Source organism: Phytophthora infestans, genomic scaffold (assembly GCF_000142945.1).
Source record: "Phytophthora infestans T30-4 supercont1.3 genomic scaffold, whole genome shotgun sequence".
Classification (NCBI taxonomy): Eukaryota; Oomycota; class Peronosporomycetes; order Peronosporales; family Peronosporaceae; genus Phytophthora; species Phytophthora infestans.
The window spans coordinates 5,320,929-5,336,276 of NW_003303756.1; the positions used below are offsets into that span (position 1 = coordinate 5,320,929).

The following is a 15,348-nucleotide window of genomic DNA, read 5'->3' on the forward strand; positions in this document are numbered from 1 at the left end:
ATGACACCCCCTCTCTCCCCTTTCACCCATCCTGGCATTTCTCAGCCTATCATTCGAAAATCGCCCTCTTCCAGCGCAAGTCAGTGCACCCCGAAGGTCAGTGCAGCCCAGAAGGCATGTATATGGATTACCGACTAGCTTGTTCTTTTGTTTATGTTCTCCATGCAGTTATGAGTGATAGTGAACCCGAGTTGCATGTTCCGTCGTCCACTTGGACGCCACCCCCGGTCGATGTCGAATGGCACGACAATTGGGATGATTCCAATGCGTACATTGCGCAGTATCAAGCACAAACACACCAGATCTTCCGCCAACGCACATCAACGTCGGTAGCGAAGCGTAACCGCGAGATTAAGGAGCGAGCGGCGAGTCGCGCTGGTGAGGTTCTACTTGGGCAACAAGGAGGTGACGATGGTGACGTTGACGACGGAGCTGAACGCTTAATTCCGGAGGATTTTGGCAACTTCTGGATTAAGTTAGTGTGCACTCATGGCTGGAACCGGAAGAGTCGAGGGAAAGGAATCCGGAAGAGTTACTTCGAAAAGAGTACGGGATGCAAGGCAAACATTAAAGCCGCCGTTTCATGGAATGGGGCCGAAGACGTTCAAAAATTTATGGTGCGGATCACTGCCTGTAGCGTTGAGCATAACCACAAGGTGTCGAAGGCGATTTACGAGAATCATGCCTCAAATCGACGCGTGGATAACCCTGCTCTTCTTGCCTTCGTCGACGAGCTCCAGGCTGCCGGGTCGAAACCGAAGTTGATCATGCAGTACCTTCGAGAGAAGACAGGCGCGCCGACAAGCTCTGCTACTGCTTTCACATGTTTTCTTATATTTCTCTGATGATCGATGTAGGCAGAAACGTCATGCTACGGGATGTCCACAACATGGTGGCGAAGATGAAAGAGAAGCGAAAGAGGGGTGCTACCGTTGAGGAGCGGTTGGAAACCGTTTTGCGAGGTGTGTGTGAGAGTCGAGGAAATCGTGCGTCCGTGTTCATTGACGATGCAAAGATCACACAGACAATCACACTTCAAACAAGGCAGATGCGGCGCTGATTTAAAGCTTTCCCTGAAGTTATGCTAGTCGATGCTACGCACAATACGAATGAGTCACGCTACAAGCTGTTCTCTTTCATGGTGAACGATGTATATGGCCATGTGAGTATAGGTACCTTTCGCTACTCGCTCAGTGACTCTTGTACACGATGCAGCTTCGAAGTACCTCCGGTTACACAAGTGTCTTGCTTGAGTACTGGAGTTACTCTTTGAGGTACTGGAGTTACTTTATGTGTAACTAACTTATTTGTTCAACGTTCTGCATTATTAGGGCCAGTATGTTCATCACAGTCTTATGGAGAATGAGAGCGCGGAATGTCTGACAGATGCAATTCGATCCTTTAAATTTCACAACTCTTCGTGGGAGAAGGTCAAGGTAATAGTCATCGACAAGGATATGGGCGAGCTTGGATTGCTGGAGGACGAATTTCCGGGTGTGAAAATTATTCTCTGCCATTTCCATCTGAAGAAGTATATTCGTGCTGAAATGGTGAAGCGTGAGTATGGAGGACCCTCGAGCTTTGACAAAGACCAAGTGGAGGATGCTGTCGACATGATGAGACTTGCTGCTTCTCCAGAGAAGTACATCAAATATCTGAAGTACATGTACTTCCTGCTCGATAGAGTTCAGCTTCGAGACAGCGACACTATTCCAGAGCCTAAGCACCCTTTCTTGGAATATTTCATGCGAAATTGGGACTCTATGAAGGAACGATGGGTGCTATATGCGCGTTCTGATGTACCCCATCTGGGAAATCACACAAACAACAGGTACAATGGCTTTCGGAATGCTGCTTCTAAATTAGTACTGAACTTGGGCCGTTTTACCACAGACTGGAATCATCGTGGGGTCATATCAAGGATATTTTAAGGGCAGACATGGCGTTGGATGAATGCGTCGATACCTTGATGTTCTTACAAGCCGTTGCCGAGATGGAGTACGCCAAGAAGATAACTGATGTTGGTCAGATGCGCTACGAAGGTGCAGATGAAGAATTGAAAATTCTTGCCCGTGATGTAAGTCCCTATGTGTACCGGCTAATTGAGCAGCAGTACTGGATGTCCAAGGATAGAAAGACCCATTACGAGATAAAGGAACTGCAACCAAGTTTGTTTCTTCTTACTGGAGACAACCGTACAAGTGTATATCACGTGGATACTTCGGTACGTGAACCAGTGGAACTTTATCTGTAATCCCTATCTAATTTTATGTGTTTATTGAGGTGCCTTTAGCGATATCAGTGCTCGTGTGTGTTTATGCGAACAATGCTTTTACCATGCCGCCACGTCATGTATTGGCGTCTAATGAACGACAAGACTGCTATTCCTATTCGCAATATCGCGTCTCGGTGGCAGTTGGTGTGCAAACTAAATCAACCAGCCGCTGAAGAAGATATCCCAGACACTAACTTTGCGTGCAAGGCTTTTCAAATCTGCGATTCTGCAATGGCAGCAAGGAATCATCAGGTGCTGAACGGAACCACAAAATACAAGCATGCGCTCCAACGCGGAATGAGTATTGCCGATATCATGAGCAGAAATGGAACTCACGTTTTTGGAGAGATGATGGTAGCATTGGAGAAATTCGAGGAGGTGATCAAGGATGAAGTAGCTCCGTTTGTCGGACGCGTAGACGATCGCGTTGAACCGCTGTCTCAGGTGGCTTCACTGCCTTTTTCGTTCGATAACAATGATTCTGCACGCGATGATACCACAAGGGTCTCCTACTCTCTGACGGCTTTAAAGTGTGACCACAGTGATGACGAGCAAGCTCCGACGTAGCGTGCAGCGATACCTAAGGAAACCCAAACACATCCAGTTACAGAGCAGAAAGTGTTGGGTACCTCTGCAGTACCTCCAGTCACCGAGCCTGAAATGTTGGATACTTCTACTGTACCTCCAGTCACTGAGCAAGTATCGGGTGCTGGTATTGTATCTCCAGTCACCAAGCAAGATGTATTGGCTACTTCTACTGTACCTTCAGTTACAGGAAATACAAGTGGAGATCGGGTGGGTGTCATTCCTGGAGATCCGCACAGTAAGAAACCGAGTTCAGTCAAGCGGGATCATCCCAGTAGTTCGTCTGACTCATCTGGATCCTTCATCGTATCGAAGAGCGCCAAAAGCAGAGGGCGCCCAAAGGTGAGAAAGAATCAAGGGAAAGCCGAGAAGCGACAGCGTGTCGCCCGCGGTAAGGAAGCTGCGTCACGACTCGTGCAGGGGACATTGGTGCCGGTTCCGAGTGTACGGAACATCGTGAAGTTTCTAGACAACGACTATACCTACGAAACTGCGAAACGGATACTACCCACGCTCACAATCCGGGAAGTTCCAAAGTCAAAAAAGGCGATCGCTGGTATCTACACGGAAGACAAGTGCACTACTGATATTCGGTTTGTCTTCTCTCGCGAATTTGTGGAAAAGGCTCAAATGGCAATCAGGGGGTTCAGGAAGGATGACTGTGAAGACGACAGCGTCGGCGTGCGTGTGTCACGTTTTGGAATCTTTATGCTTAAAGATATCAAGGCAATGGATCGGTGGCACACGTGCATGAAGCTTCTAGCGCAGACAGAGGATGCTATGAATTGGGCCGTAAACACCAGCGTTAAGCGCATCACAATTCCAGATGAACTGTCTGATGGAGTTGCTACCGAACCAAAAGAGCGTGAAAATGCAATCAAGCAGCTTATGCTTCGAGGCGGACGCGTGACATCGTTTGGCAGTGTACCGTATCGAGCCCTACTGACATTTTGTGGGAGTTCATGGCTTGACGACAATTGTATGGGGCACGGGATAGCGCTGCTACACCGTGAGCATCCTGATGTTGGCGTCGTCAACCCTCTCTTCCTGCGTTTCCAGCTCCGAGAGCAGCAGCTTACGACTGTCAAAGCCGGCAACCCGTTCGCGAAAACAAACAAGATAGTGCTGATACCGTTGCATATCGACAACAACCACTGGTGCGGTGCTGTGATCGATTTTCGGAGAGAGACCCGGAGAATCACGCTCTGTGACCCGCTTCAAGCGTCGAAGGCAAAGTACTACGACACCTGTGAAGCCCAACTGAAGAGTATTTTTGGAGAACTATGTACCCTTCTGACAATCAAGCGAGAAACACGTTCACGACAGCCAGATGGATCAAGTTGCGGTGTCGCTGTCCTTATGTTTTTCGAGTGCTACCTCAGAGGAATTCCACTGCCAGCCAAACCAACCTTACCATTCATACGATTTTTAAGGCTCCGTTACATGCTGAAATGTCTGATGTAGCTACATTTAGTCTTGCCAAATGAATTCATGCACATTAATGCTTCACTGTCTCGCTCCTGACCTAGTTTTCGGTGAGGTGCATTGCTGTCACTGAGAGTTTTCTAATCTAACGACAGGTGATGATCCCAATGTGCGATGGTTAGCTGATCATACATGAGTTCTAGGTCATCCACTGGATGGACTTGCAGGTGATTGCAGCGTTGGACATGGACGAAAAGCGATCAGCTCACAACTTGCTCGATTACCGGTAAATGCAAAATGTTTCCTTGTCTTCAAGGAAGCTTATACGCGCACCAGGCGTGTGTGTGGCCTGAAAAGACCAGATCCGGCCGCACTTTGGCCAGCAACTCCGTCGACAGCTCGCGAGAGAGAACGTGGTGGTGCGTTTCGTACTTGAAACCCGGGTGCTCATAGGTGACGTGGCCCGCTTCGCGCAGCCGTTCTTCTCCACACTGGAGGTCGTCAACACGAAAGAGCGGCAGGTGTGTGAGCAACACTACACTGCCAGTCGTTCGCGCTCGAAGGTCCTCAAAGTTGACGCTCTCCAGGAAGCTGCACAAGCAGAAGGAGAAGAAAAGAAAATCGTTCGCTCAGATCTCCAGCAATTGCTACCTCTTAGCCTCCGTCTTGACTGCTCGACTAGCCACATCCGCGTCCAGCGCCATCGTATTCAGCCTCACAAATGTGTGGCCTCCGATTTCGTCAATCCGGTTCGCCTCCCCGAACGTGACTTCGTAGCGCTTCAAGTCCTCAATCCTCATGTCCCGTCCGAACGAGGTATCATGGTTGCCGACCTGTCAAAAATCCTGTCAGCAATTGCAACCTCTTGTAGCTCCAAACTAGTCGCACCAAGTACAGCGTCTTCAAGGGCAAAAAGCTGGAAAAGACCCGAAAGAACCACCCAGCGTATTCGCCGTAATCCGCATCTGACGTCCAACGATTCCTTTCATCGAATTGGTCGCCGAGTACCAGCGCCACATCGGGTTTGTGCTCGTCCACAGCCGCTCGGGCGGCTATATGCACCTGCCAGTCCACCCAGAGATGCTCGAGCCATGAGCGCCTCCTCTTACCCAGCAGATGCACGTCCGTCACCACCAGTCCGCCTACAAGTAAATCAAGTCTTGTGTACCTTCAAGCAACACATCAGTACAACAAGTCACATTCATGCAACGTGCATGGCTGGATCCACGAGAGCCACACGATCTAATGTCTACAAACGATGTAATTTTTGAAATCAACTGCCAATAAAATACCGAATATTACCGCTCTGAATTGTAATCGGTACCTGTAGGACATCACTCGGTCTGGAGGCACTCGGACCATGTGCCCCTAACTCTCGCTTAAGTACGAGCTGCTCGGTACCTTTAACAACGCTCTGCAAATTTGCCAAAAAAATATAATAAAAAAAATCCGCCCCCGAAACGACGTCCAAGTCGCGATCTTATTTCCGTGGGGCTGCAGATCAATTGGACGGCCGACCTGCAATGTCGTACGACTCGGTGGCACTGGGTATTGTTGGCAGCCCGTGGGCATCGCCGCGAGGCGAGCAGCAAGCCGCCGAGTCCTTCTACTACATGCTGGTGTTCCCGATGCCCTCACCGCGAGAGATGCCACGCGTCAGCTACAGCGAAGTGTGTGAAATGCTACGTGGAGTGACGGCTGGAGGACCAGCACCTGAGGCGCGTGCGATTGACGAGCTGCGTGCAGCCTGGGAAGTTAAGTTTCGTTCGGGAGCACCCGTGGCAGAGGACATGATCCCCTTCTCGGCGTTGCAGGAACTCATGCGGGATGTGATCATTTCTCGGTTCGCTGCTTTACCTGGAATGACGATTCGTACGTGCACTGAAGCTCAAGGCAACGGCAGGATATTTTTGAGCTTCCGTCCTACTCTAGCGTTGCTGAAAGCCACAGGAGAACAACTTAAGGTGCGAGTACCCGCTTCTGTTGCTCTTGAAATAGATAGCAAGACAGACGCAAAATTGTGGGGTGAAGCTGAAGCACAGGAGGAGATTTATCGACTCTTTCTAGCAGGTAAAATCTCCGCGGAAGACGCGCAGATCTTCGACTGTGAGGATAGCGGGATGTGGTCTCGTCGGCTGCGTGCTTTGCAGATATTCTCCACAATCAAGCCAGGAGGAGAGGCTCAAGAAGAGGTGGTGTATCTCCCATTCCGAGATCTTGCTGCGCTTCGCTACGTGTATCGCCAGATTGATGACGAAGGAGACGGAGCTGGTGCCATTGGCAGAAGTACCGTATCACCATTTCGCATTGTGGACAAGATCCGACTGACGAAGGCGCTGATAGATGCCGAGTTTGACTGCGACGCTCTGTTAGAGCGCGGGCTGCTGGACCATCATCTCTGTCCACATACCCACAGAACTACCTATGTGGACACGTCCCTGGATATAATTCGAGTCCAGTGGGGAGAGTTCCCAGCCCCCTGGAGAGTGTTTGGGAAGATTTTTCAATGCTACCGAAGCGATGACGATTTACTTCTTCATGTCCGGAATTACTTTGGAGAACAGCTCGGCTTCTGTACGTCTTCCCATGTGGTACTACTCGCTGTGTCTTTAGTTTTGTCTACTAACACAAGGTGTCGTCTGTCCCGTTTAGACTTCGCGTTTGCTTCTTTCCACGCGAGTGCGTTGAGGACACTAGGGCTCGTAGCGTTGGTACTTGCGATTGTAGCAGCGAAGACTTCGAGGCCCCGAGAGGTGGAAGCTGCCTTCTGTTTGTGCTCGTGTGCATTTCTGGGAATTTTCGTGCGCAAATGGGAGCAGCAAGAGGTACGGCTTGCCTCTGGCTGGTCCGGTAGCTCTCCAACGGACGGCGGCAGTGGTGTTAATCCACTCCTGCAGTTACCAAGGCCGCAGTTCCGTGGACAAATGCGACGCAGCCCTGTGACTCTGCGCTTGGAACCGTATGCGCCAGTCGGGAGAGAGGTTGCACGTCGGTTGGTGTCGACACTGGTGCTTGTGGCGCTTACTTTGCAGCTCACAGCGAGCAATGCTGTGCTAGTGGCGAGCAACCGCTTTCAGGCTCTTGCGACTGAAACATCCTCACGATTTAACGTGGCGTTAGGTGTAGTCGCACTAATAAGCAAGTGTGCGACGCCGCACCTCGCACGTTGTAGCCGAGCGCTCACCAACTGGGAAAATCACCGATTGCAGCGTGACTTTGACTCTCAGCTTACGTTTAAATTTGCAGTACTCCACAGCGTTAATTGTTTCAGTGCGATCTGGGGACTGGCATTTCTGCGACCGCTACGCTGCAAACTTGGTCAGTGTCAACAGATCGCTCATGTCGAATTCAATATGTCGAGCAATGACCAAGCGGCTCGCATGCTACTGACCCTGCTCGGATTAGATGTAGCTGTCGGTTTGTGGGGTCTACGCTGGGCAGTTAGGAAGATGGTTTGTGGTGGAGGGAGCGGATGGGGTCAAATATCGACAGAATCGTCTATGAGCCGTCTCCGAATGGAAGAGCGAGTGCAAGGAGTAAGTCTTCGATCGACAACGACGCTGCTGGCGACAGCGTCAACGGGTTCAAGTATCGAAACTGACTTATCGTTGGTTCCGTACGAGGGAGTACTCTTCGATTACGCACAAGTTCTGGTACCTCTGGGTTTTGTGGCCTGGTTTGCGCCCTTAGCTCCACTTTCTTGCTGCGCCTTAGCCTGGCTTGTTGTAGCACTACAAATACGCGTGGATTCGCACAGTTTGTGCTACGACACGCAGCGACCCTATCCAATTCAGACACTCTCTCTTGGTTCATGGCTTGGCTACCTGCATGTCCTGCGAATTGGTGCTGTTTTTCACTCTACTGCCTTTACGCTGATGATTTTTTTGGATACGACGGCTGCCAACCTTGACCACAAGGCATTTGAACAGCGTGTGGTGGCCATAGGTGCTATATTCGCTGCTGTTGGCTGGGTATCCTATACATTGAAGGACCATCAAGATATCACCGAAGAGCGCCGTCTCAAATGGTTGAAAACGAAGCAAGCGGCACTGGAGAGTAAATATCTTGGACACCTCGGTACTCATCTCGCAGCAAGCGCCAAAGCAGTATTACCTCCAGGACGCGTCTTCCTTAATGGCGTACCCCGCTACGTGGTCACTGGTGACAGGGGCGAAGAAGACGCTGCTGAAGAACTGCGCGATCAGTGGCGTCAACAGCAAATGCAGATGCTTGGGTTGGAAAAGAGGATAGCGGAACTTCGTGACAGTGAAGATGGCAACCCCAGCAGCGTCGGTGTACTTTACGTGGAAGTGCAAGGGGTGAGTTTGCTTCCGATTACGCCCATTCACTCGTTTGTACAGTTTTGCGTGCAGTCTGGCACTGCTGGAAGTGGAAGCTCACGAGGTGACTCAATGAGCACGAAATCGTTGAAAGCGTCCAGGGCTGCGAAGAAAAAAACTGGTGGCCGCATCGCTTCCCCTTTGCCAGCACAAATAGCCAACACGTCCGTGAGCAAAAAATGTCGCTCCCCTATGTGGCACGAGAGCTTCGAGTTGCCCATAACAGCCCTGGGAGACGTCCTAGCCCTGTGTATTTGCGACGGCGGGCCAATGATTCCCTCGCTGAGGCAGCAGCGGATTTTGGGGCGTGCTCAGCTTGGAATTGACGACGTTATCACTCGCACGAACAACACGTCGTTGCCCTCCGCTTCGATGCCAACAGTGGAGTTGCTTCCAGGAGCTAGTGCATCGGAGACAAAGGCTACGAAGCCAACGGTCCAAGCCTTATCCGAGTCGTCATCCTCTGAAAACGAAGACGAAGCCGGTGCAAACCCCATGTCTCTACCCGTTCTGAGTACCCGGGCAGTGACGTCCAGACCATCATCACGCACGATAGATGTGCCAATGGCGACGTTCGAGCTGCCATTGGAGCTGCCCGAGGCGCTGCGGCGCACGAAGCAATCTGAAGTGGCCAGGCACGGACCTTCACGCCTTGCTCTACGTTGTGGTGTTCGTCTCAACAAGCTGGGCTCGCTTCTTGTGCATCAACGTCGACTACGTGAAAAGGTTGCTTTGCTGCGTTCACAGGAGATTCAGCTGTCGAGTTGGGGTGGACTGTTTAATAGCTGTACGTGTGATTAACAAAGTAGACAGGTGTGTGATGGTGAATAACTTAAGACATCCAATTGAAATGGTCTATCTAGCTGAATCTGGGCCAGCTCAGCGGGGCTCCATGGACTCGCGGACCCAGCAGAACGTCGGAGACAGCTGCGTGTCACGAGCGCTCTGGATCTGGTCCTGTTGGTGGTGACGGTATCGTTGTTGGGATTGCAATTCCCACTGCGCCCTGGCAATGACATTGTCATTGCAGGCGTGATCAGCATTGTCGCTTCCAGTGCTGCCGTCCGAGTCGGCCTCCGTCATGTACTTGGACAGCGTTCGCTTGCTGCCCAGCCCCTTCATGTGACTCACACCGACGTCACTGCCACCTCGTCCAGTGAGCCTTCTCATGAGGTACAGAATGCAGATAGTCGGGAAGACGTTGGGGATAATGTTGTAGAGAATTAGATACACGATCATCGACATGGCAGCGCCCGCCTCGTTGAGTATCAGCGCCAGGATTCGCACCACGTCCGACACGATGAAGATGAAGATGGCGAGCATGAGCTGATTCAGTGATTTTTCCACGCTGGCAGCTGGGACAGTTCCACGAGCAAGAATCAGGCGGCGACGGAGACGGAAGCCCTGGTATCCCAGTAGGATACCGTACGCGAGCACGACAATCACACCTGAATATGTCAGCACGCCTCGGAGCGTACTTTTCATAAAGCTGTACTGGCCGTAAATGTTGTCACTGTATCTAGCGATTAAGATAGGCACGATCACGCCCCAGAGAACCAGCAGCGCGTTGAGCACAGCGACGATCCTGGTCATGCGGCGTCGTGCTAGTCGCTGGCCTGCCGAGACGACGCCAGCCCAGCAGACAGCCAGGTAGGACTTGCAGAAGGAGAGCAGGAGCAGCGAGTAAAGGCGACAAACGTACATGACCTCCCAGGTCTGTGATGTGGGGTACCAGATCCACTCGACGGCCTCAGGAAGCTGCAACAGCGTCGACACGAGTAGCGTCATATGGAAGGCCTTCTTGGCGCTGGCGCTCGAATGCAGGAAGTGCAGCGAAGTGCGCCACGCGACTGCTAGCGATAGTGCCACGTATAGTAGCAGCGACAACCAGCCGCAGACCTTCAGCGTCACCAATTGCCTCTGCAAAAGCGTATCACCGTCCTCATCGTCTGTCGCGATATTCGTCGCGGAGGCCGTCGTCAGTATGGAATCTGTTCCTGTGTCCTGTTCAGTGCTGCCAAAAGCAGAGCAGACGCCCGAGAGTACCGCCGCTAGCAGCAACAAGGCGCCTTCTAGTCGTCTGCGCGCAGACCCTGCGAGCACGAAAGTCATCCTCGACGCTGCGCTGCTTTTACAATGGCAAGCGTGTTGACCGGCTCCTGACTTTAGGGTTCAGACAGCACCACACCATATGTACACTGTTTTCCTCCCTATTAATAGTACTTTTTGTAGGGAGTCCCTACAAGTTTTGGTAGGAGCAATATCACACCAATAGTTCCAAGATACATTGCCGGTTGGTGAAGGGGTTGCGAAAAGCATGGTGAATTAAATAATGCAGAGGACTGAGCTGGACGCGCTCCCAAGGACTTGCCAACCTACCAAGCAGTGGTTGGTTCTCAGTTTTGCTTAGCTGGGATTGAGTAGTTTTGTGAGGCATGGGCTGCAAATAATTAACTACGATACTGGAAATGTCTTACTGAAAGTTTTCATCATAACTGAAAAATTATTCCATACAAATATTGCCATATTATTTTCACTGCAATGTATTATTCGAAAGGCCTGCTTGGACGTGGGGCGGAGAACCTGGAGCGAGCAGACCTTCTGGATGCAGTCAGCCAGAATAGCGACTCCACCATCTAGCTGTACACCGTGACAATTCCTCCCGACTGACGTTCGGTGTCGTCGCCGAGCCACATCGCCCGAATCCTGTCTCACGATGTCTTCGACAGTCAAATCTGGAATGTTCCCACGTGACGTTCCACCCGGGGTCAGATTCGTGTTCATAGCTCCAGACGACGTTCTAATCATCGGCATTCCCCGTAGACGCTCCACACTGGTGCGTTCCCTTTCCCTTTCTTCTCGACGTTCGATGCGACCAGCCAGCCCTTCTCACTTACGCCTCACTGCTCGGTCAGTCCTGTTCTTTGTAATAGCCCATCAAGTCGCTGTAGCAGTCGATCACTAGCACGACTAAATTCCAGTAGCACAACACAACCAGAGCCTCCCCATCCAGCCATAAAGCACTCCTTCGACGCCCTCATACACCAGGTGGGGCAAATAGATGAGGATCGACGCCAATAGCGCAGTCTACCAGTATCTTCCCACACCGAAATCTTTAACTCGGCCCACGACCGCCAATACAGCTTCGCTCGTGGCTCGTGCATACCGGCGGGACGGTCCCCACAGCAGCCGAATCGCATCTGGAACGTGGAAACAGCAAGAATGGTGGAACGTTTCATACAACTTCCGGAAAAACCGTCATGTAATGCCGAAGCGGGACTCATAGTCCGGTAGCACTGCAATCGGGACTTGGAACAGCAATTTCACGAGCGCACACGCGTACTACGGGGGCGGTACAGCGGCATCATGAGCATTTCTCGCTGCCACCAGATAGCGGTCGACGCACGTGTACCAGACAAGTAGATGACACAGACGTTCTCTAACGTTCCGTCGAGGAGCGCCCACGACACGTTGCGAAGAGGCGTTTTAGCGACCCAAATCACAATCCCCATCACAGCACTACCGGCGATCTTCATCTCGTCGGCCACTTCTAATCACAGTTAGCTAACTCACCAAATCCACCCACATCGTTAGCGCAAACAGGGAAAGAAAGATAAGACGGAAAATGAACGACGGAACGTTACAATTAAACGTTAAGTGAAACGTGGAGCATACAAAGGGAAAGAAAGTCAAGACGGTGAATGAACGTTACGATTAAGCGTTGAGCAGAACGAGAGCTACGAGCAGTAACGACAGGTAAACAGAAGGGCCTATAAGTTACTTGTCGGCCTCCTTCTGGGCGTCTTCTTCCTTGCCTTTGGCTTATCGCCATCTCCATGCTCGACGAATTCTTCTTCTTTATGCTCTTCTTCGTCGTTGTCCGCGGCATCTTTGTCACCCTCGGCGACGGCACTGGGGCTCTCGGTGACTACTGCAGCCTTCTCTTCCTCTTCATCCTCGTCTTCGAAGTCGGACCAGTCTTCGCGGAGACATTCCGTACTGGTCGGAGGTCGGACGATGGGAACTTCGTACGTGCCAGCGTTGATTCGGGCCATGTTATCGTTCTGGGCCAACTTGACGGTGTGACTATTGATGGGCGTCTACCAGGGCTCCTCGCTCTTCGCACCAGCCTAAGCTGTGTTAGGCTTCGCACCAGATATGGTATCACAACGGACACGAGCCAGAGCCGCGAGCGAGAGTCGACTCTTCTCGTCAGCGTCCGAGCTCAGCGCGTCCGTCGACTCGAACAAGGAACGCATGCTGAGGCACCTGTGAGTGTCGATATTCGACGGGACCTGGGCGTTCTCGAGCGTGGCGTTGTATCGCTCTTTGTCATTCTGTTTCAGACACGAGATTTTTTCAGTGATGGGTCCGTCGTAAAGGCGACCGTCGCGTGTGGCTCTGCCGGGTTGGCCTCCGAGTCAGTACATGCCGAGACGCTTCTCCAACATTTCGAGGAAGGCCTAGAAGTCCCACGTTTTGATGCAGATGCTGGCGAAGGTCCAGCGAGCCTAGACGGTGCGCATCTTCAACTTGCGATGCTGAGTCAAGGCCGCTGATGTAGCGAGAGGAGCGTGGAGCGCCCATTTTCAGACCGTACGACGGTTGGCCATCTAGAAGCGCCAGTGCGCGCGGTACACGTAACATAACTTGGTGGGGTCGTACCAAAGGGCCGTCCGGTCCACGGGAACACGAGACGCCAGTGTTTCTTGCCGAGAGCTACCGTCTTGGCCAGAATGGCTGCAATCGCCCGACAAACAGGGGCAGAAGCTGCAGGACTTATGATAACAAGGTGCCGTATTCGTTGGACGGGATGTGGGCCTTCTTGGGCGTGCTAGTGGAGTGGACCTTCTTCTCGGATGCCGTGGGTGCGATCGTCACTGCTGGCCTTGCGCTTGCCTCGCGTCGTGACTTGGGTGTCTTCTTGGTTGGTGACTTCGATTGTTTACTGGACGACGACGTCAAGGCCGACTCGAAGCGCGAAGAAGCTGTGTCCGAAGGCGCGGGGAGAGTCACCACGGTTCATTGCAGGGAAACGCCAGGTTTCCCGTTTAAGGTGTCCTCGGCGAGCTGATCTAGGAGCTGTAGACCCGAAGACATGCTATTGACTCCGAGGTGTGCGCGCATCTCGGCCCAGAACTGTTGCTTGAGCGTCCGTGTATCGTCGCCTGGGGTGTCATGCTCCTTGCGATCGAGGGCGGCGTTAAAAAAAGTCCAAACACGCTTCAACTCTGCGATGGAGAGTCGCGTCGACATGAGGAGGAACGCGCTATAGAAGAAGTTGAGAGCTGAAAGGTCGAGTCTTTCATTTAAGTTGGTGCCAAAATGCACGCAAGAGGGTCGACAGTTAAAAAATGGCGTTGGCAGAGGATGCAATGATGTTTGTTGACTCGGGCGGACAGGGTGTCGGTTGAAGATCAGCCTAAACGGCCAACAGTTTGGAGGAGCTGTGTCTGGGATGGCGTCACTTGACGATTCGAGAAGATGTTGGAGGTTCCACGTTCCATTTCTTCGTTGGACCTCCTTTAAGAGCTTCCTCTCGTTCCAAAACTCACAAATTCTGTCACTCTGTCGTTCAAATCTCGTGACGTTCCCAAACTATTCAACTCCGTAAAGAACAAAGAACAACCCGATGTCGTTCCAAAAATAGAAAATATGTACACGTCGCCCAGTGTCTTGAGACTAGCAAGTCCCAAACACTCCGGTGCAACACCAGAGCTGCAATCGTTCTAACAGGTTTCCTCGCCAGCTAGAACAACACTTCAGCGTCGTCAGCGTCGACATTGGCTTCAACCAATCTGACGTTTCGACGCAACTCGGACAGACCTCTCTTCTTCCGGTCCGCGTCCTCAAGTACACTTATCATCGTTCCAAACTCAAGTGCCAACGCTGCTCGAGACAACCAGAATGTCTCGTATGTAGCAGTGAGTAACAGATACTGCAGCTCACGCTTCTCAATTCTCTTCGCGATCACGTCCACGATCGGCGACGACACTCCAGAGAAAACCGTCTCCTCTTCGCCAATTGACAGACGTTCCACGAAGCTTAAAGAAGGCAAGCCCTCGACGTCCAAGTGACCCGTTCTGTCTTCGGCATCGTCGTCTTCGACACGATTAGACTTCTCGTCCGCGTAAGGTCGGCTCCAGTGACCTTGGAAACGCTCAAACGGTTAACGCTCACCGTGACACCCTTGTTTGGGTGTGTAGGGATCGAGATCTTGAAGGCGTTCTCCCCGACTTGGTCAACAACACGGTAGGGACCGTGTCAGGAGAACACCTGTTTTCTCGTTCTGCGTTCCCCGGCTCGGGCTCTAAAGTACTGGTACACCCAGACAGCGTCCCCTTCCGCATACGTCACCTTCAGTTGGATGTCCAACCGCTGTTCGTGTCTGTCCTGTGCCTTGAGCAGTTGTCGCTCTACTAGACGACGAGAGCCGCGCAACGAGCGATACAGTTTCCTTCGGTACGTCGCGACTTCGTTACGCTTCCAGTCCTTTCCAGTATTCAGGAACGTCAGATCAATAGGTAGTACATGATCACGTCCATATAGACTAAAGAACGGGGTGCACCGAGACTTTCGTGGTACGCCGTCCGATCCGCAAATAGGATCCTAGGCAGATACACGTCTCACTCGATCTGCGTCTCATTCGCAAACATACGCAGCATCCTCATCAGCGTCCCATTGAAGCGTTCCACCAGATCTTGCGTCTGGGGGTGGTACGCC

At 51.9% G+C, this 15,348-nt stretch overlaps 2 protein-coding genes across 2 annotated transcripts; one reads left to right on the top strand and one right to left on the bottom strand.

Annotated features, from left to right (window-relative positions):
• Positions 1-5,808: 5,808 nt before the first annotated feature.
• Positions 5,809-7,499, top strand: PITG_02989 (uncharacterized protein; the record flags this gene model as incomplete). The annotated part of the gene is made up of 4 exons (XM_002907788.1): positions 5,809-6,859; positions 6,938-6,964; positions 7,183-7,277; positions 7,458-7,499. 4 exons carry the CDS (start codon positions 5,809-5,811, stop codon positions 7,497-7,499), a joined length of 1,215 nt encoding a protein of 404 aa, XP_002907834.1.
• Positions 7,500-9,465: 1,966 nt separating this feature from the next.
• Positions 9,466-11,062, bottom strand: PITG_02990 (uncharacterized protein; the record flags this gene model as incomplete). Its single annotated transcript, XM_002907789.1, has 2 exons — positions 9,466-10,574; positions 11,005-11,062. 2 exons carry the CDS (start codon positions 11,060-11,062, stop codon positions 9,505-9,507), a joined length of 1,128 nt encoding a protein of 375 aa, XP_002907835.1.
• Between the last annotated feature and the right edge of the window lie 4,286 nt (positions 11,063-15,348).